General features: G+C 41.3%; 2 protein-coding genes across 2 annotated transcripts; one reads left to right on the top strand and one right to left on the bottom strand.

Annotated features, from left to right (window-relative positions):
* Positions 1-2,439: 2,439 nt before the first annotated feature.
* On the top strand, positions 2,440-10,723 carry LOC145400990 (protein Star-like). The gene is made up of 6 exons (XM_080273349.1): positions 2,440-2,475; positions 3,783-4,028; positions 4,517-4,645; positions 8,522-8,641; positions 10,114-10,311; positions 10,490-10,723. The coding sequence occupies exons 1-6, from the start codon at positions 2,440-2,442 to the stop codon at positions 10,721-10,723; spliced, it is 963 nt and encodes a 320-aa protein (XP_080129475.1).
* Positions 10,724-11,871: 1,148 nt separating this feature from the next.
* Positions 11,872-26,044, bottom strand: mRpL39 (mitochondrial ribosomal protein L39). Its single transcript, XM_080273285.1, has 9 exons — positions 25,870-26,044; positions 24,443-24,637; positions 23,826-23,941; positions 23,190-23,313; positions 22,883-22,944; positions 20,123-20,282; positions 14,579-14,751; positions 13,127-13,174; positions 11,872-12,009 (listed from the first exon to the last, which is right to left on the bottom strand). The coding sequence occupies exons 1-9, from the start codon at positions 25,928-25,930 to the stop codon at positions 11,938-11,940; spliced, it is 1,011 nt and encodes a 336-aa protein (XP_080129411.1). The 5' UTR covers positions 25,931-26,044; the 3' UTR covers positions 11,872-11,937.
* Between the last annotated feature and the right edge of the window lie 846 nt (positions 26,045-26,890).

The raw sequence follows: 26,890 nt of genomic DNA, 5'->3' as shown, positions 1-26,890 counted from the left end.
CTCTCTCATTATTTTGTTAGGCCTGTATTAGTAACCAAATTTCGCTGAGTACCGTAAAAACAGTCAAGCAAATGTCCACGCTGCTTGGCCACCAGCAAACATGATGCCTCCGCCACACAAAGTTTGTATTTAGTTGCATTAAACAAACGGACAGTTACATCGATCAATGGTACACAGTAATCATTTTATCAATAATATTCGCTCACAGCCTAATCAGTGGCTGTAAAAGTTTGAGGTTATTACGTTCAGGATTTCCCTGTGGCACATAATTATGCAAATTTTAATGCGACACAGTGTTCTTTGACGTATTTATTGTACATTACCTTCACGAATGTATTTCATTTCTTAATCCACACACACACACACACACACACACACACACACACACACACACACACACACACACACCACTCGCTGGCTCAGTGGTAACGTTCTCGTCTGCCATTTGGTAGACGGGAGTTCGCGTCTCGCTCAGGTTGCGAAAAAGTTTCACTGACGAAGTGGGAGCTTACTGTTCCCTTTGAGGAAGGGGACAGGTGTGTGCGTGTGTGAAGGTCACAACCTTGCCCTTAGATCGGACTATATGAGCTCTCAGCTCCCTTCCTGGAGGGTAAAAAACTGACGATCACGACCATCAAGTGATCCTGACCGACCCGGTGGAAAAAAAAAAAAAAAAATTACACACACACACACACACACACACACAAAGATTTCACCATAATCCTGAGATGACGGACATACAGTACAAGTACGGGCGAATTATAACCTTCGTCCTAGCGTCCACCTTTGCAAACGAAGGGTAGAAAGTATGCACCTTCCCCAGAGGTACAGTGTCTGTCAGTAACATAGCCACGGAGAGCCTGGAGGTGAGCCCGCCCCTCCATCAAAGTCTTGTCCTTCCACTGGCTCCCTTATTTGAAATTTAGGGTTATTTAATACGTGTGGAATGTTCACAATCCCCCCCCCCCGAACAGTACTTGGCCCCATCTTGGCTCCCCATCTATCGAGGCTTGGCTGCTTTACTGGTACTCCTGTCAGTAGCCGGATAGGAGATTTAACATGCAAAACACGTGAAGCCCCGTAACAACCTGAGGGAGTTGTCAATACGTGGGAGTCGTTGTCTGTCCTCCATTGTGACGTTGCACCAAGTAGTTGACGTAGTAGTTCACGGTGCTGCATTTCTTACAGCACCACGGGTGATGGCCAGGGAACGTTGAAAGGTCCAGCCACTTGTGAGCTGCATCTCTTTTATCTGATGGACCTCCTCATCATGTGGGTGTGAGTTCTTCCTCTGGGATGGTTGTTGAAAGGGAAAGTCGACTTTGTGGACAGAGTAATGTGCGAGGGTTGTGAGGTTGCAGTCACCACTGCCTCTAGCGCAGCATTGAAATCCTCAAGGTAGGCAACATATTTGCTCTGCTGAGCGATAGAAAGAGTCTGAAGACCGAAGGTAGGACGTGACTGGAGGTGGAGTTTGGTTGGCATGGATCACTTCGTTGTCCATGCCAACTTGTAAACCTTATTGGAGGGTCGTGAGGTTGTGGCGTGTAGAGGTACTGGGTGAATGGGTGGAGGGTTGAGTTAAGCAGGATCAGTAATGCGGTGGGAGTGCGAAATGGTGTGTAGGGACTACGTGTGCGGCGGTGGGGGGTGGGGTTATTACCCCTGTCAACGAAGTTGGAGAAGGTTGTACTCACCCGTGTCTGCCTGTTTATCCGCTGCCTACGAGATCTCAAAAAGTTGATATAGGATTTCACTGAAATCTGCTGAACAGGCGGGCAATGTGTCAAAGAAGAGTTGACTATATTTGAGATGGATCCGGATCAGGATGCAGGAGTAAGTCATACATTTTATTGGCGTCGGCGGAGGTATGCGAGCTCTGATATTCAGTAACAGAGCACATTAAGACATAGATGACTGAATATGTGAAATCGTAAAAGTATTAGTTTGGTACTGATGCATGGACTCCCGTGACTCAGGGTCTTGGGGTATGTATTGTATGGCTTTGGCAGCAGTCCCAGGCTTGGAAAAGTAGTGCCATATCCCGTGGTTGTCACTTGTAATCTGAGACAATTACTAGATCCATTAACTCCGTGTAAACGAGGTTTACCTCTCTTTGTTGAACAAAATCGTCTCCAGGTATAAAGAGTAGAATCTAAACCGTATCACTGAACTGGTATTATTACCTTATGTCTGGTGGACAGGTACTGAAAGGTGAATAGACTTTTAGAAGCATTATAAACTAAATTCTAAAGACACAGATTTTCTTTCACATTCTCTACTGTGGATGCCATATGTCCTGTTCCTGATCCTCATCATCACTGTCATCGTCATAGCCCAGCAAGATATCCTCAGTCACAAATATCAGTCCTCCATGGCTCCCAGGGATGTAAACGTTAACTGATATATACTGAGGGCAAGGGATGGAGATGAAGGACAATGCTTAAGGTGCCACACCAAATCTCTGTGCTGGTCGTAAGGACTTTGTTCCTACAGTTGTGGGGTTGGAGCTGTATTCGAGTGAAGACCTCCAGGCACCTTGTCAACCACTTATCTACCATACGGAGATCCAGAGCCTCATCACTGTATTATCTGTGCTTGAATCAAAATTATGCACTGTTAATGACCCTGGAGGGCAAATGGAACAGACGCGCGTCCCGTAACAGCAAGTGATGAACTAAAACAGTTGGTCTGGGGCATCAGTTAGCTGACAGTTAGCTGACAGGTGAGAGGCACCAGGTGTGGGGGCTACTGACAAGGTCAGTAAGGGAAGGGTGAGACCAGGTGGGAGGAGGGGAGGAGGAGGTATTCACAAGATGGAGGTAGGAGTGGTTCTACTTCTCAGGAATAACTGACGTGGAAAGCACCAAACTGTCGTGGGGCTTACCACCAGGTTGGGGGGAAGAAAGGGGAACACAGGAAGAATTATAAGGTACGGAAAGAAATATCAGGAGAAAGGGGACAGGTATGGGGGCTTAATCACATTGCATGGACAATATTTCAAAGGTAGGGGACAATCATAGACTTATGCAAGTGTGACAACAAAAGCACTGAAACATCTTCTTAGACTATAATATACAACCGTCAGTTTTAGAATCAAGTTCACATTTCATAATAAGTGTAAACAGACTAGGAAAAAGAAGACACTGTCTTAAGGTCTTGTGTCAACCCAGGATCTTTTGGTTGCATGCCGAGTATGCCTCCAATGAGACCAGCATCACCCTTTAGTTCATGGGCCATGAGCATGCTTCTGACTGGGTAGCCCAATATGCAGCAATCCCACTTCCCAGTCAGAAAGTTTGGATCTTGATGTGGGGCACAGTAGAAACTATCCCTCAGTAACTAAGACATCCTCAGAGCTTAACACAGTTCCCCAATGGTTTAGTACCTGATAAAAACAGGCAAGTTGGCAATTGGTCCTTTACTGATGTGAACTCACCTGGACTGTCCAGTTAAAGCCATTCTTCTAACTTGTCCCACCTCCGGCATCAATAAAATCCACATTAACTTACAGCCTCATGGACACCATCCTTCCTGATCTTTGTCTTGTGACGTCACCAACATGCAACATTCTGGGTTTCCTGTTGCATCTTGATCAGTTTTCTGTGTCGCCTGCCTCTTTGAACCTATATAATTTCTGTTCACTCAATTTCCATTTAATCATAGCAGTGTACTGTATTTCGTCTTGCTAACCCTCAGACCTATTCACTAGCTATGACTCTAATTCCAATATGATGCTGATGATAGAGAGGATTGTTTATCTATACACTATTTTTATCCAGGTGATAATGTGCAGCAGGAAGACTGTTCATGTGGATGATGATGATAATGGCGTTGTGCATCTGGGCATTGGAGCTGAACATGGTGAGCAGCGTGGCAGTAGGATGGGGGGTTGGCGAGAGCGGCTTAAAGGACCACTGAATGGTGATGACCCACGTGTTGTGACTGAACTGCGTGTACGCCACCTACAGCAGCCCAGTACCAAGCCTTACAACCTCAACACTTACATAAACAGACTTGATTACAAGGTCAGTAGTCATCTCTTGATATACAGTTATGATCACATGATATGGATACTCATCATCAACATCTTTATCTTCACCATCCAGACCTCTTTTCTCAGGAGGTCAAAACTTTAAGGGATAAGTGGGAAAAGGGTAAGTCATCCTCATTTTTAATGAGTGTTGGGAAGACACATCAGCCAATAGTAAAAATCTCTGAACAATGAAAACCCATCTAAAAGAGCCCCTATGGTCATAATTTAACAACAGATACCTGTAAGTGACTGCCTGACACCATTTATAAAGCCCTCAAACATCACCAGACATAGAATCTACTGTACATGATTGATATTTATTTTCACATGATTTAACAACACTGTTTTGTTACATCAGTCCATAAAATATCTTAAGCTAGTGTATTTGTGATAGTTTACTCAGCCACAAATAAACAAAGTTAGGAAAGTCAGAACCATGAAAAATAGGGGGCAACTTAAATATCTTGTTCTTCACCCTAGGATCTGGACTCATGGAAATTTCTTCATGACCGAGTGATTCAGCTGTTTGGGAAGCAGCCTCCAGGATTCTTTATAGAGGCTGGTGCACTGGATGGCGAGTACCTCTCCAATACTCTCCATCTCGAGAAGGTTTGGGTGATAATGATCAGGATTTAACCCCTGAAAGACGGACATCGGAATGTTTTGACATACACTCACGACGGGCATAAAAGGCGGGGAGGTTTGTGGGGGGTTTGTGGGTGGTGGTGGTAGGGGGTGGGAGGGGTGGTGGGGGGTTGTGGGATGGTGTGGGGGTGGGCTTGATGGTTTGGGGAGGTGGGGGGTGGGTATGGGAGTAGGATAGGGATGGGGGTGATGGGTGGGGGATGGGAAGTGGGGGGTGGGGAGGGGGGTGGGGTGGTGGTTAGAGGGGTGGGGATGGCAGTGGGGGTTGGAGAGGTGGGGTGGTTTTGGGGGTGGGGGTGGTTTGGGGTGTGGGGGTGTGGGGGGAGTGAGGGGGGGTTAGTGGGTAGGGGATTGGGGTGGTGGGAGTTGGTGGTCGGGGGTAGGGGGGGATAAGGGGTGGCAGTGGCAGGGGGGATTTTGGGGGTGGGGGGTGGTTAGGGGGATGGGGGATAGTGGGGACATGGGGGTGAGTGGTGAGGGCATGGGGTGTGGGTGGTGGGGGGTTGGGATGGGGAGGTTGGGGGTGGTGGGATGGTGGGGGTTGGGGTGGTAGGGGGTAGTGGGGAGGGTTGGGGAGGCTATGGAGGGAGTTGGAGGGCTGTTGGGGTTTGGGGGTGGGGGGGTCAGAGGGTCGGGGTGGGGGGGGTCAGAGGGTCGGGGTGGGGGTGGGGAGGGTGGGGGTGGTGTGTGGGTGTGGTGGTAGGGGTGGTGTGTGGGTGTGGTGGTAGGGGTGGGTGGGGTGGGTGTGGGGGCGTGGGGTGGGACGGGACAGCATATGCGGACACCCGTCTTTTAGGCCCTAGTACCCACGGACAGCATATGCAAACACACATCTTTTAGGGGTTAATGTTTGCTTATACTGTAATTTAGCAATAATAATACTAACAATAAAATAAAAAAATAATAATAATAATAATAACAATAACAATAATAATACTGATTTTTTTCCATAAAAATGCTAGTCTTTTAAAAGAATTCACTACTGCTCAAATCCTCAACAGAACAGACTACAGTATAAATTCATAGGTAGTACGGCATCAACAGTGGTGACCCATGGTAGGAGGTGGTGGCGACCACTTGATATAGTGTAGCCTGCTTCTTCCTATGCCTTTATCATTCTCTCCTCTGTTTACCCTCCTTCATTCTATTTCCCCATTCTTCCTGTCACTTTTAATTACTGTCGTTTCCATTACAGGTGACTCTACATTGAGTGACAAGCCAAATGGTTTCTTGAAACCCAGGAAACCACATACTGTACAACACTGGGTGGTAACCATATGCCCAAACAATGGAGTGATGTGGCGCCTACCATGGTGCCCTTTTTAACTGAATAGGGACGCAAATGCAGCATCCATTCAGGACACAAACCTCCACACTCCTCCCCACACCTTGCTGTGGCGAAGCACTGTCTAGTGCAAGGGAATGTCAGTTCACTGAACAGAATGACCAAGCTGAGGCAACTGCTTGCCTGTGGTTATTAAGCCTGCATGGCCAGACAGATTGGGGTTATGCAACAACAGTGACTCATTTAACCCTATAACTACTGTATCCATCACAGCACAATTAACTAAATAATTTTTCAAGGAATGTTCCTTACATGACTCCACAGAGTTATAATACTTTATAAACACCGTTAGCTTATTAAATAATCCTAATGCTGTACTGTGTTAAAGGAGCATGAAGCAAGGCAACACTCCCTTACTGCTCTAGGCTCATCAAGATGTAATGGGTCATCACTGCTATGGAAAGTAATACCAGAATGTACATCAAGAGGAGATAACATTTAAACTAGATACAGTACTCAGCTTCACTGAACTTAACAGCCTTGAAGGCCATTAAACATATATGTAGTTTAAACTCAGTCCTGGCTCTTACTGAAAGCCAATACAGTTCAAGTATGAATGAAGCAGTTGTCCTTAAAGGAAAACCAGAAATAAGTCTAGCAACCATATTATGCATTCACAGAACTTTCTTTTTCAGCAAATGATAAGCAGACCAACCCATAAACAGTTACAGTAGTCTGTGTAAGATAACACAAGTGAGTAAGCCAGTGTTGATAGACATTGCACATCTAAGAACTGTTTTATGGCATGCAGATGCCAAATGTAGAAACTGCAAGCTTTCACCAAAGAACCTACATGCTCCTGAAAGTTCGAATTTGAGTTAAAGTACTGTACACTCCAAGATTTCTGTCATGATTAATAGGCTGCAGGTGCATTTCTTCAAGATCCAAAGACCAGATATCATCAATGTCATCCCCTCAGTGTCATCCCCTCTTGCTTCTTTGTGTAATGATAATCTTTTTTTATCATCCTATAACTTCACTTTTCTCATGGCCACTCACATCTTAATATCAGGTATCAGAGATTTCATTAGATCCTCAATATCCTTACATGTTATATCCACTTAAAGCTGTGTATCATCAGGACAGAAATGATAGGTAATACCATGGGCTCTCAGCAGAGATGCAAGACTACTGGTGTAGGCTATAAAATGAAGTGAACATATAAAACACCAAACTGCTGACAGAGATATGAAAACTTGAAGTGACTGAATACACTGAGACAAAACCATGCTTGTGACTACTCAGCTTATCAAAATGTTGTCTTGTCATAGGCAGGAAATTCATGGTGCTGACAAGTTTTTTCTGCTTGGAGGAGAAACACATGTACAATACCAACAGGGATCCCACCTTGAAACTGTTTGACACATATAACAGAAGCAAGGTAGGATTCACTGGCAAGTCTTAAACCATGGGATGTAAATGGTCAGTTGTGATAATAATACTTGCATCTTTGCTAATAAATCCATTTGCACAAGACACATCACCAGAGTGTCCATTATAAGAGAATGCAAAGATTTCTTTCGACTAAGGTATCATGGACTGTATCCCAATACAGGGAGAAGGTAGTCTTTCCTACAGGGAATTGTTGTTGTTTTTATTAAAAGCTGCATCACTTGATATATTCACCATAAACATGCAGCAATGTACTCTAGTATTGTAGAGGCTAGATTACTCTTTCACCACTAGTGCCAGAGCAGGAAGCTATAGCATTACACCAGCCTGCCACTGAAAATATAAACAAGTGTATACACGCATATACTCAACAGCTATAACAATTCAGAATGTATGAAGAAAATGTCAAGTTCTTCTGTAATTCCTGTTAGCTGTGTATTATCTTTGAACATATTGAATAACGATCAGCGCATGAGTGTCTCTAAGCATAACCATGCACATACTATATCTTCTGGCCAAACAACTGGTATTGAAGATTTAGGAGTAGCTGTGGCTGTTGGTGCCACACAAGTTGCACAAAACAGAGAATACAGTAATTATGTTGGTATTACTGTAGATGGCTGGCTACCACTGACTCTAGGAGGTACCAAAATGAGAGCAAAATGCAGCCACAGGCATGGTAACTGGCCACACAATCACTCTCTGTCAGGAAACATTTAGCTACAAGTACATTGAAGCAAAGTCCATGCAGAGATTCTTATCATTATTACAAATCTTACACATCTTAGATTTGTTTTTTCCCAGTTGTGTCCAGAAATTCCTGGGAAGAAATCAGCTGGTTTTGATACTTGCTTTAGTTTCCAATTCATAGAAAACATTAGCCTCAATATGGGGTTTCCTTTATGAGGAAGCATGACATATATTGACTGAATGAATAGAGAATGTTGTACTGTCATTCCTTCTTCACCTGAGAGTCTGTACTGATATGATTGCAGGTAGCATTTAAAATTAGTACTGGATAATTTTAATCAAATTTCAGAATTAATATTGAAAAACAATATACTCTCTTAAGAGCAGAGCTGACAATGTCATCATGGTGACAGGTGTATGGATGGCATGGTTTACTGGTGGAGGCCAACCCAGTCGCCTACAAACACCTCCTCAAGAAAAACAGGAAAGCATGGTCCTCCAACACTTGCCTTGCCATCAGTCCATTCCCACAGGTAAATCAAGGCTCCAAAATAAAACACTTACATGGATGGGGATATATAAAATGAAATCTGATAATCATCCTATGGTATTTCTTGTCAGTGTGGGCTCAAGTCTGAAGGTACTGCTGATTAATTCAGGCTAGGTCCAAAATGACTAGATATCAAATATAGGGAAAGATTGAACTACATATACAATATAACATTAGGTTCAGTCTAGGGTTTGGGTTAGCAAAGGGAGGTGTAAGGTGACAGCAATTGGTAATATTGTCAGCTGCACATAACAATGAAAGTTCGGCTGATAAACACCCGAACCTGCTAAATTAAGTATGAATTATGGTCATAAGCTTAGACAAAAATGTGGATACCTAGCATATCCACACTAGGAAATAGGCTTAAACAAAATGTGGAATCCACATTTGTGCTATCTTTAAAATACAAAATTACTGAGGAAAATGTGAAATGCCCAATCATTCTCAGATACATATAATATAATGATATGCCATAAGACCACTCCTTTTGTACCACCATTTTTATCAATATCACCTATTTCCTCTATTGTGAATAAGCATACAAATTATGGAATCCAGTTATGGAGCACAATGACTGCACATATGTGGAATACCATAATTTTTGTTCAAGCATACAACCATCATTTTCCCAATGTAAGTTGCAAACTCACCATTGGAAGATTGGAAAGGAAAGGATATATACCTACACACTGCATATGATGCTAGTCTTACTTCACATGGACTCTTCTGCATCATCACTAGCAGCAAACTACTGCACGTTAATATGCATCATGCTGACCTCAGCATAGTATATGTCCTAACTGATACCGTAATTTTTGGCTTTTGTTGAACTTCTGCACAGTCAGTCTTACTTATTTACCTACAAATGCAAACTTTTGCAGTCATTCTTAATATTCACCTATCAATGCAAGGTGGCTTAACCAAAGTCCGAGCACAGTTCAATCACACCAAGCTGGATGGCAGATACTTTATGATGAAGAGGTTCTAAAAGCAAGGATACGGAATGATGTTACAGCAACAAATTCTACAGGACAGCTGAACAAATTAGTTCATCCAGACAATGATAGGGTTTGAAATTTGGTGAAAAAACTGAGCTGTTGTCACAGACTCAGCTGAAGTCAACAAGTTTGCCGACCTGTGTGAACAAATGAGTCACTCATATGTTATTGTATAAAAGCAGCTTGAAGTATCACTCTAGAGCAATATGCAGTCATCTACAGCATTTTTTCTTTGTTGAAATATGAAACTAATGTACAAACATAATCCATAAATGTGTATATTTTGTACAACAAATATAATTCATCCATCCATCATCCAATCCTACGTTGTCCCATGAGGAGCGTAGAAGCCCGGGGCTAGGCAGTTGGTCCTGACATTTAAGATGAGAGTAAAATTTTATATTTTACTGTGCTTTTAATTACGATAGGTATTAATAAGCTGGTTTTCACATGTCAGGAAATGGTGTTAGAGGTGGTCGACACACATGCAAGGACAGACACAGCATCAGCCCTATGGGTGATCAGGGGCAGCTCCTTCTTGACTGAGGCCGGAGGTCGTGATCAGCGTTATCAAGCAAATCATTATGACACTACTTATGCTTCAGTGCAATGCTTCCCCATCACCACTTACATAAAAGCTCTTAATATTACAAAGGTTGGAGGGAATATACTGTACAGAACTTACAACTAATGAAAACTACAACAGGTGTATTTTATGAGAGTGTTGATGTTGCTTACTGAACATGATACTGTATATGGCAACAATAATTTGGTACAATATCTAAGGTAATGTGTAATTTTCCTCATTTTTTTTTTTTTTTTTTTTTTTCCAGATTGACCTGTTTTCCTTAGATGTAGAAGGTGCAGAGCAGAAAATTCTGAAGACTATACCATGGAGCAGTGTGGATATCTCGGTGCTTCTAGTTGAACATCACGGAGATGTCAAGGGCAAGGATGTATCCTTTGTTCAAAACATCCAGGACAAAGGCTATAATCTATATGACTATCTAATAGATAAGGACAACATTGGAGATTATGTTTTTGTCAAAAAAGGTTTTTTAAAATGACTATTTTCTGCATTAAGGAGACAATGATAATCAGTTTCTTATGGTACACCAGAGGAAACATGCAAACTAAGCTATGAATGACGAATATGAGGTAGGCTGGAGTCTTCTGTGATAATAATACCATACATCATTATCCTCAGCTCTATGATTCCTCCTGGGAACCCCATGACAGGGAATGGTTAAGATAGAATAACCTCCTGACTCCAGTGAATTCACATATCTCTCTTATCCCTTTTTGTAAGTCCTGTTCCTCTTCCCTCTCTCCCATTATTATAATGATCCCTTTTCTTCTTCCATACCACATAAAGGTCTTTCTCTCACAACACTGCCATGTCAATAATGCTTTTTAAGATCAGAAGGAAGAGGACAACGAGCATCGACGTGAACAGCATCTTTTTTACAAACGTTTTGACATTTAAAATGTCATCATCAGTGATCTATGTCTGCAGTACATCTTTATGTTATGTAAGTGTTTTAGTACTCTTCAGACTGTGTGCCTGTGTGTGTTTTTTCACTTACACAATATTGTGATTGGTTTTTGTGTTTTGACTTGATTTTTTGTTTCCCCTTTTAGATCACTGATGATGACATTTTAAATGTCGAAATGTTTGTAATAAAGATGCTGTTCACGTCAACACTCATTGTCCTCCTCCTTCTGAAGTTGAGGTTTCCTACGAACACCCCACTACCTGCGCTTTTTAAGACTTTTGTCTTGCACCCTACCTCTGCACATTATATGAATATGATTATACCATTTTAACATTTTTCTCTTTATGCATCATCATCATCATTACTGTCCAATCCATTACTGCCTCACTGGGGAAAATGAGGCCTGGGGGTTAGTCTAAATTGAGTAGTGACCAGCTGCTTTCCCTTAAGTGGTATTATCAGATGAAAATCTTTATCCTTTCATTAGTTCCACATCTCACATTTATTGGTCCTTCTTTCATAACAAAATACTTTAAAAATTTCTATTGTTTTATAATCTATCCTGCTGGAGCCTGCTGTAGCACAGTAACAACAGTATTGTGTTTCTATGTTCTACTCTGCCATGTATTACAGGTATCCTTATAATATCAGTCATTATCTTCTTACAGTTAATCAACCTAACATTCATCACTGGGGAACCATTACTAATAAACCCATGATTCTTTGACATACTATTTATTTATACATCCATAAAAAAATTAACAGTTTACTATATACAATACACTCTACATGGCAGAAGCAGATGTTTGTGCTTGATGGCTGCCCTCTGTGGGGATGACTGGGATGTTGCCTTTGTTCTGCAGCAGACGTGAACAAGATTCATATTAGAACTGACATGTCTGCCTCTACAAACCAATGATTTACTTTTTCATATATCTTCACTACCACCAGACACTTTTATACAACTAAGGTGAAAGGATTAACCTGGGCTATACAGTATCTCAAATTCAAAATAACACTCTGAAGCTGAATGAAACTGGTAAGTGGTTGTACAAATGAAATAAACACATCCCTGGGCTCAATGGGTTAACTCAGTGAACCCAAGAATATATATTTTTTCAATTCTTGCTAACTCATGACAGTTTTACTTAGATTATGATAAACTCTCAGAACTGGAGGGGATTAGATTAGAAAGAGTTGGCATAAACCTCTTCAATGTGATGGGGTTTTTTCTCAGCTGAATAAAATACTCTGGAGGATGCAACAGTATAACATCATTGAACTGAAATGGTTATAATGATTCTCCAAACACTACAAGTTCATCAAATCTTTTAATAATTTCAGCATGATGACATACTTTTCATTTTGATTGCTGGCACCAAACTTTTTTCATCAACATGGGGAAGACCTCTTGCAGTTAGGGAGTTAATGAACGCTAAGAAACTTATCCAGTGAAGAAAGTCTCCTTTAAAAAGAATAAAACTGTCTGGAGATAGAACAATTAACCCCTACAGTCAGGTATGGTAATACATCTTACTGATTCATCCTACCTCCAAATGATTTTATTAAGTTTTTGTGAGACCCCTTGTTGGGAATGTGCCTTCAAATGATTTTCTTATGTTTCTGTGAGACCTGTTGCTGAGAATCGGTAAAAGAATGTTATACTGTATTTAACTTTTCGTGTTTGAAAAGTTTCCCCACAGCTGCATATACCAGTCTGGAGACAGTACAAATAAAATGAAACCTATATCACTGGATGGAGGGGGAATGTGATGAAAGGGTTATGAAGTAAAAAGAATTAATATTTCTGGATGATAGTTATGAAATTAAATTAATTATGCACTTCTTTCTGACAAAGCCAACTTACCAATAACGAATATAACTGGTAAAAACTGTGTTGCAACTTGTCTAATGTGTTATGATCATAAACTGGCATTCTGAAAGTACAAATAATTAATGTAAAGCAGTACTCACCAGTCTTTCAGCTCTCTTCTGCAGCAAACCATATGTGAAATGGTTCAACTGAAAGGAAAAGAGATAATATGACTACATTATACTGACAAATCATCCTCTCATATATGTACCCAACATAAGTTCATTGAAATTCTAATACTTGTACCATTCATGTGACATTATCCATGTTTGATAACTATAGAGTATGAACATATATAGCTATGTAACAAATGCACAATAAATAATAACTTTTACTAGGGCTCCTATGTTGTAAAGCTATACAGATTTGGTCTACATTATATTTCTTATATCAAATAAGTGCTTAATCATACCAGATGACTAACAGAATAACTTTTTTACCATCATCATCATCCTAACCTCCTTTCCCTACCTAAGGAAGGAGTGATATAAAAGCATAAGAGGGACTAATTAACAGAATGTCCACTGAAATTGACCAAACACTTATTCACTCACCATTGTGTGTGGCCAAACACAAATCCCTGCTGTATGGAGGTGATGGTGGTACCCAAAAGACATCTCAGCTGCCTAACAAATGCCACTAAGCACTACTGATTGAGTAGAACAACACACACCAATATCTAGAAGCACTATGACCTGCAACTCCATGCTGCATAACCCCACAGAACCTAAGAGTGCTATGCAAAATGAGAACTTTCAAAGACTGCACCATCCTGGAGATTCCATCAGTTGGTTTCCAGTGGTATCATGAAAATCTTACTTAATTTGGTTCTGGTGATTCAGTTCGTCTGTTTCCTGGAAATCGTATATGGTCTGGATGTTGCTTCTGAGTAACCCCGCTTTGTCTGGCAGAGCAGACCCATTAACCATAAGCAAGCAATCACCTCTGCAGTGAACTGATGTTCCTTTGCAGCATACATGCCTTGCAATAGCGAAGACTGGTTGCTGTAATAAGTTTATTTTGGTGGAAATGATTCTAATACTCTAGTCCAGTAGGCAAATTCTGGTTGAACTCCTTTCTTGTACCAGTCCAACCATGTTATCATTTTCACTTCCATCACTCTCTCTACATACACAGCCAGTTTGCTGTTTCTTTCTAACTAGCTAAACCTCTTGCAACACTACAAACATAAGTACTGCAGGTTGTACTATGCAATATCTTTAACAACCAACAATGTACACATAAAATACCCGAGGACAGGGGAGAATGAACACTAATGACCCATTCCTTGTACAAGAATGGAGTTGAAGATCCATCCCAGTGTATTAGCATCATGATGTGAGATCCACATTCCTAACACTTATACTGTAGAGAACTGTAGCCCCTACCAAATGGGTGGGGGATTTGGGGAACCTGAAAGTTTGATGTCTTTTTCTCCTCTAATTTATGCCCTAAAAAATCAGTCTTACCTCATCCCCTGTGAATATGGAGAACAGGGATTAAGGGGAATGAGGATAATGATTAGATAAAATGTGTCAAGTTCCACTACTCACCATGAAGCCTTTTGGAAGTGCCACTCCTTGGACTCTGAAAAGTTGGCCCTGGTTGGTGGAAATGGGGTGCACTGAAACCACACTAACTTTGCCCATGTGACCCGTGTTGGCCATCATGGGGCCACAGCTGATCTCTATGAAGCTCCCCACTCGGTACAGCACCACAGTGTTGCCTGTGTGTATATGGTGTGGGAAGTATTGGGAAAGGCAGTATGATAATGGGTGCTAATTAGGCAGGAATGCCAACATACTGTAATAAAAACACATTTTTAAGACATGCATGTACATGTACTGGGGATAAAATGTCCCATTCTAGCAAGTTTCTCAAGTAACTATTATTCGTCTCAAAAGCACAAAATTAATTACTCTGGTGCAGCATGAGTGGTGGAAATAGGGTGCACTGAAACCACACTAACTTTGCCCATGTGACCCGTGTTGGCTACCATGGGGCCACAGCTGATCTCTATGAAGCTCCCCACTCAGTACAGCACCACAGTGTTGCCTGTGTGTACATGGTGTGGGAAGTATTGGGAAAGGCAATATGATAATAGATGTTAATTAGGCAGGAATGCCAACATATTGTAATAAAAACACATTTTCAGGACATGCATGTACATCTATCTATCTATCTATCTATCTATTGCCAGATGCCTCAATCCCGTTTGGGGTGGCCACAAACAAATCGCCTCCAAGTCGCCCTGTCCCCCGCCATTTCACTCCCCTGCTCCCAGCTCACACCCCCCTCTCTCATATACCTCTCCACCCCATCCCTCCATCTCATCCTCGGCCTCCCCCTCCCTCTTTCCCCCTCCACCTCACTCACATACACTCTCTTCGTCAGTCTTTCAACCTCCATCCCCTCCACATGGCCAAACCACCTCAGTGTGTTCCTCATAACGCTTCCTATCACATCCACATCAACACCACAACGCTCCTTTATATCCTCATTCGTCAGCCTGTCTCTCCATGTGACTCCACAGGCTCCTCTTAAATAACTCATTTCCACTGCCCTCACTCTTGACTTGTGTCCTTCCAACAACGTCCAAGCTTCACTTCCGTACGTTAGAATTGGTATCACAATACTGTCATGTAGTAACTTTTTCACTTCCATGCTCACTTCCCTGTTTCTTATCACTGCTTTCAAGGAACCAGCAACCTTTCTTCCCTGCTGTACCCTTTCAAGCACTTCACCCTCCAAACCTCCATCCTTACTCATCACACTACCCAAGTACTTAAACGTACTCACACTTTCCAATTCCTCACCATCCAACCTCGCTGTACATTCACTGACTTCACCTCTCTCAAAGACCATCACTTTACTCTTCCCTACATTCACCTTTAGATTCCGTTTCTTACACACTCTCCCAAAGTCATCCACCAAGCCTTGCAGCTCTCCTTCGTCTTCACTCAACAACACAGTATCATCTGCATACAACAGTACAGGGAGTTTCCAAACACTATCCTCTCTCACCATGGCCACTCCAACATCCACTACCCTACCTTGTACCTCTTTTATTACCCCATCCATGAACAGATTGAACAACCATGGAGACATGACACATCCCTGTTTCAACCCAACCTTCAAAGAGAAAAATTCACTTAGATCACCATCCACACGCACTGCAGCCTTCGCACCATCGTACATACTCTTCACAGCATTCAACAACTTTCCATCTACTCCATATATTCTTAACACTTTCCACAATCCTTGTCTATCCACCCTGTCATATGCTTTCTCCAAATCCATGAATGCCGCATACAACTTCTTTCCCTTCACTAGAAACTTTTCCACTAAAGATCTGAGAATGAATATCTGATCTACACAACCTCTTCCCTTCCTAAAGCCTCCCTGTTCTTCTCCAACTAATTTCTCTGTTCTTTCTATAACTCTGTCAATAAGTATCCTACCATACACTTTTCCTATTATACTAAGAAGACAAATGCCCCTATGGTTACCACACACTTCTTTTTCCCCTTTTCCTTTGTACAAGGGAATAATTATACCTGACTTCCAATCCTCCGGGACTCTACCTTCCTCCCAGGCCAATCTGCACATCTTCCACATCCATTCTACTACTATCTCTCCCCCATGCTTCAGCATTTCACCACACACTCCATCAATTCCTGGGGCTTTCCCTGATTTACCTTCCTTCATTGCTTCCACAACTTCTATCCTACTGATTTCTTCCTGTCTTCTCACCTCCCTCCTTCTCCCAGCCATTCCCCAGCCACTTATACTCGCATTACTTCCATCCTCTACGTTCAACAATTCCTTAAAGTGTTCTCTCCATCTGCTCACTTTTTCTCCCTTCTCCACTAGTAATCTACCATTTTTATCTTTCACTCCCCTGCTAACTTCACTTCCACCCTGTCTTACTCTTTTCACCTCTCTCCAGAACATTTTCTTACAGTCCCTCCACTTTACACTCAAATTTCTTCCAAATTCCTCATCCACTCTCTTCTTACTCTCTCTTACTAATCTTTTCACCTCTCTCTTCCTTTCTACATATAACTCTCTCTTCCGCCTCTCAACCTCTTCCACGCCCCTATTTCTCATCCATTCATTGTATGCTTTCTTCTTTTGTGCCACAGCCTGTTTCACCTCTTCAGTCCACCACGCTGTTCCTTGCACCCCCCTCTGTCTTCTCTTCCTTCCACACACCACATCACATGCTGCACATATTTCTTCTGTAAATATTCTACACACACCTTCCACGTCTCCCATCTGCTCCAATTCATATTTGCCCAATCGTTCCTCCACTTCTCTCTAATACTCTGCCTTTTTCTCATCCTCCTGTAGCCTTTCCACTCTCCTTGCAACTACTCCTTCCTCTCGTCTTTCCCTTCTTCTATTCCTCCAACTTTCTTGTACTTTAATTCTGGCCATCACCAAGTAGTGGTCAGAAAGTCCACTCCCCCAACCTCTATACACTCTTGCATCCATTACACATCTTTGCATCCTTTCATCCACACACACATAATCAATCATTGCCTTCCTTTCATTCAGTTCACCACCCACCCTTCTCATCACTCGCCATGTATACCTGTGAATCATTTTATGCCTGAAGAGGGTATTGGCTATCACCAACCCCCTCCCAGCACAAATGTCCACTAACGCACTCCCATTCTCATCTATCTCAGCAGGCACACCCCACTCACCAACTATTCCATCCACCTTCACATTCCCAACTCTACCATTCATATCACCAATCAAAAACACTCTCTCATTCCTTCCAAACTTTTCCATGCACACTTCTACATTTGTCCAGAACTCTTCTCTCACTCTTCTAGCACGATCTTGCGTTGGCGCATACACACACACAATCGCCCACATTTGTATTCCAACTTTCAACTTTACCCACACAATCCTTGACCCAACTGATCCATACTGTCTTATGCTCCTCTTCCATCTTTTACTCACAACTATACATACTCCTTCCTTTGTCCTCTCATTCTCACCTACTCCTGCACACATACCCCATCCATACTCCCATTCTCTCACACTTTCTCCTCTCCATTTTGTTTCAGTTATTCCACATACATCCACTTTCGCATCCTCAAGCACCTGGACAATCTCTCTCTCTTTCACCTCATCATTCGCTCCCCTTACATTCCAGGTTCCAATTACAATGTCCTTTGTCCGGTCCTTGGTCGTCATCGTTTGGTCAGTCCTTGTCCGAGGCTTATTGTTTGTTTTTTTTAGTTAGTTGTTTTCCGGGGAGGGGCACTAACCCTCCGCCAACCCTTTTAGTCGCCTTTTACGACAAGCAGGGATACTGGGGGAGTATTCTTGAAAACCCCCCTACCCCCTACCCCCATTCTAGCAAGTTTTTTAAGTAACTATTGTTCATCTCAAAAGCACAAACTTAATTACTTTGGTGCAGCATGAGTTGGACAAAGGCAGGTTGATGTCAGGTCAGTGGCATGGTGAAAGGAGGAAGGGAAACTAGGAGAAGAGTAGACTGTCCATGCATGTATGTGTGTGCATGCATGTGTGGGGATATGAAAGTAAGTTTGAAAAGGTAGGGATTGTATCAAGGTGTATGTAGGACAAATACTAAGGGGGTAAAAGAACACAGCACACAAATAATGTAAACATGTAGCTTGATGAATCAGTACAGTGCTGGTATAATTATGGTAAGAACTGGAAAAAATAAATAAATATTCAGGTTAATCAGACAGCATTAGGAAGTACCTAACAGCAGACGTAATAGTGTTCAAAAGTGTGCAAACATGACAAAAGAGTATAATGTCAATACAGCACCTGTAGTAAATCTATTAATCTATGTTTAAGTATTTTTCAAACATGTTTCAATAATCCCTTGCAGGCACACACATACTGGTCACCCTGGAAACCATTCATGACATTGGGTGGTAACTATGTAACCATATAATGGGGTGATGTGAATCCTATTCTGGTGCCCCTTTTAACTGGGTGGTGAGGGGCAATTGTGGCCTCCATCTAGGAACTAAATCTTTACATTCTTCCCCGTACCTTGCTGTGGCAAGGGCAAGACACTGCCCACCACAAGGGAACAATGGTTTATTGCACAGGACAGCCCAGCAGGGGCAAGTGCTTGCCTGCAGTCGACGAGTCTGCTCGGCCAGACAGACCAGGGTTACTTTACTACTATATGTAGCAACTTGAAAATACCTGTACCCATTACAGCAAAAGTTTATATATCAATAAAAGCTTGTTCTCAAACATGATCTATGATAAGTCCAATACTGTACAACTGAACGTTGGTACTTTTCCTAATCCATCCATCCATCCATCATCCAATCCTCCATTGCCCCAAGAGGAGCGTAGGAGCCCGGGGCTAGGCAGTTGGTCTCGACATTCAAGATGAGAGTGACCAGTCTCTCATCCCTGAGTGGCATTACATGAGCAATCAACCCCAACAACCCCTTGGATATAAACCTTCTCCGGCTCAATCCGACTGGAGCGCAATAATTACCCACTAAACCACTAGGTGCCAAAATTTGGTTATATGGTTACCACCCGGCGTAGTAAATGATTTCCTGGTGTACAGGAAATCATTTGACTTGTCACTCAGTGTAGAGTCACCCACAGGCAGAAGGAAAAGGAAAGAATGAAGGAAAGAAAGACAGAAGAGGGAGTGTAAAGTCCCCAGTAAGCAGAAGGACAAGGAAAGAATGAACGATAGAAAGACAGAAGAGGATGGAAGAGAGGAAAGGGCAGACACCCGAGAGCAGCAATACATCAAGTGAGTGGATGATACTGGACATAATTGATTTTAGTGACATCAATTTGACAAATTTCAGTGATATCAACTTGGCAAGTCTACTTTACTGATTATAGTTATTTAAAATAAAAGTATATATTTGAAAAGGTAGGAACAAGAGTTTCAATACCAGGTTACTAGGCATAAAAATATTTAGATAAACATTTGGTGCTAACTCAGTAGTTTATAGGTCATGATGATGATGATGATGATGAAAATGATGATGATGATGACTGATGACAATGATGACGACAATGATGGTGATGTCAGTAGAACTGTAACTGAAGGTATTATTTACCTGAAGAGTTCTGAGCAGCTATGTCAGGTATCTGGAATGACTTGTATTTGTTGTCAGCAAACATTTTAAGAGCTATGCTGGCATCTACTTCCAATCTCTCAAAGGGCTGTTGTGTCATGGCCAGTTTCACCATCTCACCTGATAGTGTCCGTAATTCCTCCTGAAAGTTAAACAACATAATGAAAGCAAATTCAGTATTACAGTACCTGGTTATGTTGTATGGGGATAACATACCGATTACAACTTTAAAGCATATAAGATTACTGTGAACTGCAAGCAATCTGGCAGAAATAAATCCAAAAATAATGCTCATAAAAAATTAAGACTCTAACAGTCACCTGACCCCTTAGTGCAAAGACATCCTTATTTTATTTACCCTACCAGTAGATAGCTTTATTCAGCTTATGGGGAGACACAGTAGAGAAGGGGTTGGTGAAGACTACATGTAACCCTTTTATTACCGTACTACTTTTCCCCTCTGAGAAGAAAAAAAATGGCTGGTGGTGACAATAGTAACACTAGAAAAATTATAATTATAATGAACAGGTTAAAGAACTGTATATCTGAAGAGGACAGAGTTGAAGCAATGTTACACTCGCCCCCATCCAACTTTCTCCTCCTCCAGTCCCTGAAAATAAATGACAGAATCTCAAGTTACTTTAACAATGATATGAAAGAGGAAAGTTTGATAATGAAGTCAAGATTAAAATGACCAGAGGAAGAAAGCTGACTGTGTTTTGAAGGCCCTGTAATGGAAAATGGGACTGTGTAAGGGGGCTGCATGTAGGTGTACATGTATCTATGCTCAAATCAGTGTGACTGTGAGACTTTTGTAAAGCATGAATTTGATAAAGTCAAGAGTAACAGCAACAGAAAGGTGATTTTGTAACCCTCTGTACAGAAGAGGTCTACTGAAGCCAAATAATATTGTCTGGCATCAATCATAATAAAATACCAAGCAGTTCCACACCACTGGAGCATAGCACCTTTGTTCATACAGCAGGAATGGTATCCTGCCTGTAAAGGATTAGAAAAAGTTTTGTAAGCCTTTGCTGGTTGGCATCTTCCCTGGGTGAATAATGCAATCTAGTGGTAGCCATAATCAAATAACTAGGTGATGTACTGACCCACAAAAGATTAAGGAATATATGTGGGTTGCAAAGCTTAGGTATGGATAAGGAATACAGTACAGAATACGAGGGCTGCAAAGGCTTGGGTTGCATATGAAATGCCAGCATCTATGAGATGCAGGGTTAAGAAGTCTACTGATCAAAATGTTTGAAATGTACTGAAATGGAATGAACATAAGATTGTGAATATTCATTTTGTTTGTTTATGAATGTTCCAACATGCTTGCATGTGTCGACCTTGGTCACCTTATGGTGGCTGTCCATGATGCTCGACCTCTTAATGCCTCAATCACCTATTCTTGGTCACACAGTATTACCCCATACTGAGTCATTTTTTGGTCTGCCTCTGGCAACTTTACTGTTCATGTTCCTTACTCTCACCCTCCACACCCAGCTGTCCTCCTCCAACCTCTCCACATGCCCAAATCATCCCAATCTACCCCTTTTTATCCCATCATATCACTAATACTGTACATTAAAGGCCTATCCCTCCTCTCAACTCCTCACTCAGAATCCTAACCCCCAGGCCTATCATTCAAGGATATATTACACATATATCTGATCATCATCTACTGTGGATGGCAAATGCTTGTTGGGTGGAGCCAAGAATTCCCATCATCATCATCATCATCATCTAATCCTGTGTTGCCCCATGAGGAGCATAGGAGCCCAGGACTAGGCAAGTTTTTCTGATGGGTTAAATTATGAGTGAATGGATGTACGGCTCATTTCACTGGGCACTGCGCTGATCGTTCTCCTGCTTATATGTTTTCCTTTTCTTATTTCTGAATCCTGTTTACTTCATTTATTTGTGAGAAACAGGGTTATGATGGTTCATTGGAATACATTGCTAACAACTTCCAGAAACCAAGGAAATCTTCTGTTTCCTTTCAATGAAATGGCTGACAAGGTACAGGTTTCCATTAACTTAAAAATTTGTTAAGAATGTGGAGCATCACAGTAACAGTCTGCTGGGGAACATTCAGTCAGCACTGACTCTCTATGATAAGGACTGGGATGCAGCTCACATGATTAAATATGCTCTACTCTTCCCCCCAACATCATGGTCATGGATGTAGATAAATGAGGTCTGGGACAAGTGTCTAGCCAGACAAACAATGAGTATGACCTTAATGACAAATTTAAATTTTACTGTCATCACAGATTTGACAGAACCAGAATGGCAGACAGACTGAGAAAAAGTGTGAATGCTAAACTTCAATGTTCTCTCTGAAAAAAAGGTAAATGCCAAAAGAGAAAGCTAACTGGATGGAAGGCATACTGAAACCATATGCAATGAACAGTTACTTAGCTGATGAGTGAAGATCCTGAACAAAGTAGTATGGCTACTGCAAGCTCTCAGTATAATGTTGTATAGAACTGTACTACTGTTCTGTACTACTATGTCCATATCAACTGCCAATAATATAATGGATACAGTAAAGTTTCTCAAAATAGAAGTAAAGGAGGGAGATATAAAAAACAAAATTCAAAACCATAACATATAATGAGTGACTAATTCTGTCTTTCAGTTTCCATAATCCTTACTACAGTGCAGCAGTTTGTGGTGCACTGCAAAAGATTAGAAAGAGAAAAGGTTGTGAAGAAACAATGTAACTGGCTGACATACCTTGGTGGGTGTCCAGCTAGGAATCTTCAAGTCTACATCATATACAAAACTTCCTGTTCGAACTGTTGAAATATGAAGACAGCATTACTTATCACAAGACCCAAGGACAACAACAACTTAGCAAGAAAGCAAAATATAAACAGCTAATTCAAATGAGCTTGCAATTGAGACTGAAGCACTCATGGATAAGTACTGAATACTGATTATCATCATCAATACATATCAATCTGGTACAGTATTGCACATGGTATATATACTGACTTACAAGCCTTCAGTCAATCACAACTGCTATACTGCACAAGCATACCATTTGGTGATGGAAAGGAGCAGAGTTCAACATAGATCTCATCCTTGAAAGCCGATTCCAATACCGCTCCTAGCATAACTGACACCGATCGCCAGAAAGCTTTATTGGCATAGTATGGGTCTGCCTGCATGGAGAACAAAAAATTACCATTTTCAGTTAACTAGAAAATATATCTAATGCCAAGCAGAGTAAAAGAAGAGCAATAAACAGTACTTAACAAAGGAGACACAAGTTGCAAGAGACCCTTGGTGTATCAAACTAACCAGGGGAATGCTGCAACATTTCACTCTTCCATTCATAACTCCCAATACATTTTTATTCTTCTTTCTTTCATAATACCTTCAATCCGATAAAGTTTTGACATTTTCTAGCTATTTCCAGACGATTTTGTTCAACTAAGGAAAGATCTATTGAATTGAGTACGTTGATATCAGAAGGTTTCCCCTAAGATGATTCAACTCACTAGAAGGCAGCAAGAATAAAGTGGAAAATATGTCATCACAGAGATACCATTAATGCATTCACTCAACTGTTCCCCCCAAAGCCTGTGTGATAGGCAGGAATTATGGATGAGAAACAAGTATATAATAATCAGTAAAAAAGAACTTTATTTTTTGGTCTGCAAGAAATCCGCACCTGTCTAAAGTGAAGGAAACGAAGTGAGCAGTCGCCCTCCAGTGGTCGGTGCATGTCCCAAACTTGTCCATCCACCTCAGCAATTACTGATCTTTCTATGATCATTTGGTTCATATCTGGTGAAGCAACAGAAGAAATTTACAAAAATTAAGTGTAATGTACAGTAACCAATGAGAGTAGCTACAAAATTTACCATAAATAAGTGTAATGTAACCAATGAGAGCACCAGTAATACTTTCAATGTTGCTATTATACAGACTGAATAAAACCGCATAGCTGTTGAAACTATATTTACTGTCAAGATGTAACAGTTTTGCCCTGACTTGGACCACTTCCACCTTCAGGAGTAATGAACAGAACATTTTTATGCACATACACAGCATGGTGAGGAGGAGTGAGAAGGGAGGGAATCAGCATGAATAAAGTATTTATTCACTACCTGGCCGTCTGCCAAACAATTCACTTTCCAACAGTATAGGCCTATCCCACTCAACTAACTGGACGCTACTCTAGTTACATGCTGTGTCTGGTTTACTAAAGCTACAGTTACAAGCTACATAATCAAACATCATTATTATTATATCTTTACCCTTCAACAGAAATATTTTAACACTTACGCTGAGCACAATTATAAGGAGTAGACATATTTTTGTTCATAATAAGTGTGCAGTCTTCAGGTTGTCCATAATATTTAACTTCAATTTTCTCAACATCTGTAACAAGTGCTGCTTGTCGTTTGGCTTCTTTGTTGAAGATCTCATTCCTCTTCTTTTGGACAGCTGAATTTGTAAGAGCTTGCTTGTGGTAAAGTTCTGAAAAAGAAAGATTTTCTTTTGCACAATATTCAAAGAAATATGGAAAAACAATATACAGTGTCTAGTGGGACATAATAGTATGACAAGGAATCTAAATGGAGAAAAACCAAGGTGTTATTCTTGACATATATTGAAAGACACATACCAACAGCTGGAAGTCAGGATTATGATGTGAGCTACAATAGCGAGAGAGGATGAAAAAAAAAAAAATCCTCTAACCCAGCATTAACAGTATATTTATAACTCTTTATACCATACTTTCTGAATTATTCTCATAAAAGATATTACTGTGACATTCCAAAACAAGTCACATGAGTACCGGTAATACATTCATGGTAGTAAGACAGTGGTTATCAATGACTCTGAGGTATTACAACAGACAGTTTGGTTACTAGTCACATAATCATCAATGTTGGGCATATACTGTAGCTCTGCCACGAGTACATAGAATCAAAGTCCAACCTGGGAATCTAACACTACTGTACTGTATTATAATTCCATGACACATCTTAGATTTCTTTATTTTACTGCTTTATACTCACTATTTTTGGGAGGTAGGGAATAACAAAACTTCGTATTACTCATGCATACCCTATAATGGAGGGGTTTGTGGATCTGGGAATCCAACTGTGGTTCCCTAATTTTAACAACATAAGGAAGGATGGAGGAACATGGAGCCAAGTCCCATGTTTTAACAGGCCTCAGCTAAGCTAAACTGGTTTGAGTGATATGTAGAATGAGGCATGGAAAAGAGAGAGAGAGAGAGAGAGAGAGAGAGAGAGAGAGAGAGAGAGAGAAAATACATGCAGAGAAGGATCACTAGAAATGAAGGCATGATTTGGCAGCAGTGTGTGAAAACATGATGAGAAAGAGTGATGTGAATGATCCTAAAGGTGTGATAATTATAAGGTCAGGTGTAATCACTTGCTGATGAGGTAGAGAGGGAATGAGTTTTTTTAGCTATGACTTGAAGGGAGGAATACGTGATTGTCTGTGTAAAAACTCAAGAGTCATATATGTACAACACAATTCTAAGGAGGTAAATATGGCACCGATAACTACATTATGCCGAGTGATGACAAGCTTTGGAGCCTGGCAGATCCATCATCCATACATACGCAAGAGCTTCTATGGGACTGTCCTTCAGGTGCAGTACCGGTGCGGTACATACACCATGTAGTGATCAAGTGTAACAAAACTACCGTACAAAACGAACTACTGAACCTTACTTGCTCTCAGATAATAGGTGCGAGGCAGAGCTGCACACAGTGTTCGAGAGGGCCTTTGCATGGTTCCGAAAATGTTCCTTTTGAAAGATGGGTAAAAGCCAGAAAATAAGTATAACCAACTCTTCTAGCTTATTGTCTTGCGAAGTTGCTATCCCTGAGAGGCAAAAATAGTTGCCCTGGTTAAAAATCCAGGTGAGCCACTCCACCAGCTAAGAGCCACAGTCAGTAATGTTTACCATAATTAGTACAGACGCCGCCAGAGCTCGACACACCAAACTTACCCAAATACTATCAAACTCACTCAAAATAGAGGACCGCTAACCAGACCACAAGGAAAATACCCAAAGAATATTAAATCAACGTGAAAATTTATTGCTGTGAAATTAGATCAGTACTGCATACCCGTAACTAGTGTCTATCCTGAAGGGAAGCACTTTTCCCGCAGTGGCGCCAATGCACCCTAAGGTAAGATCTGTATGGATGCACAAACGCCTCTCAGTTCACTCTCTCCACCTCCCGAAAGGGGGATAGTCCAGATGAACCTGGGGTTGCAAGAAGTCTACTAACTACCTATTACTGCCCTAAAGAAGCTGTTATCTTTTTACAACAGATTTAACCCTAGGTGCTCAGGGTTCCCGTGTATGTGTGATTTTGCTGGAAGGGTACTTAACACATATATAAATATACCAAACACACCTCCCTTTGCATATCGGTAACAGCCGCGAAGCTCAATGTCCGTTTTACGTTACTGGGGTACCCCTTTGTATTAACTTTTGAAAATGCCTAATTCCTTCCTTTTTAATGGACCCTAAGCACAAATGGGTTAAAAACTAGTGGACGGGTATAGAAACCCTGGTAACAACAAATATTCATTAGGCCTAGTCTCTAGCTTACACACAAAGGGTCGCCTTTGCATGTAGAGTTTGTCATCAAGAGTAGCCCCGGTTCGCCAGTTACGGTGAGAGAGGAGTTGAGAGGGAAGCCGAAGTGTAGCATGGGTGGTGATGAGGGTAGGGGATGG

Source organism: Coenobita brevimanus, chromosome 54 (genome assembly GCF_032717465.1).
Source record: "Coenobita brevimanus isolate Jiangsu-jjx chromosome 54, ASM3271746v2, whole genome shotgun sequence".
In the NCBI taxonomy this organism is placed as follows: domain Eukaryota; kingdom Metazoa; phylum Arthropoda; class Malacostraca; order Decapoda; family Coenobitidae; genus Coenobita; species Coenobita brevimanus.
The sequence above is the reverse complement of the archived record's forward strand: the minus strand, read 5'-3'. Positions and strand labels throughout refer to the sequence as shown.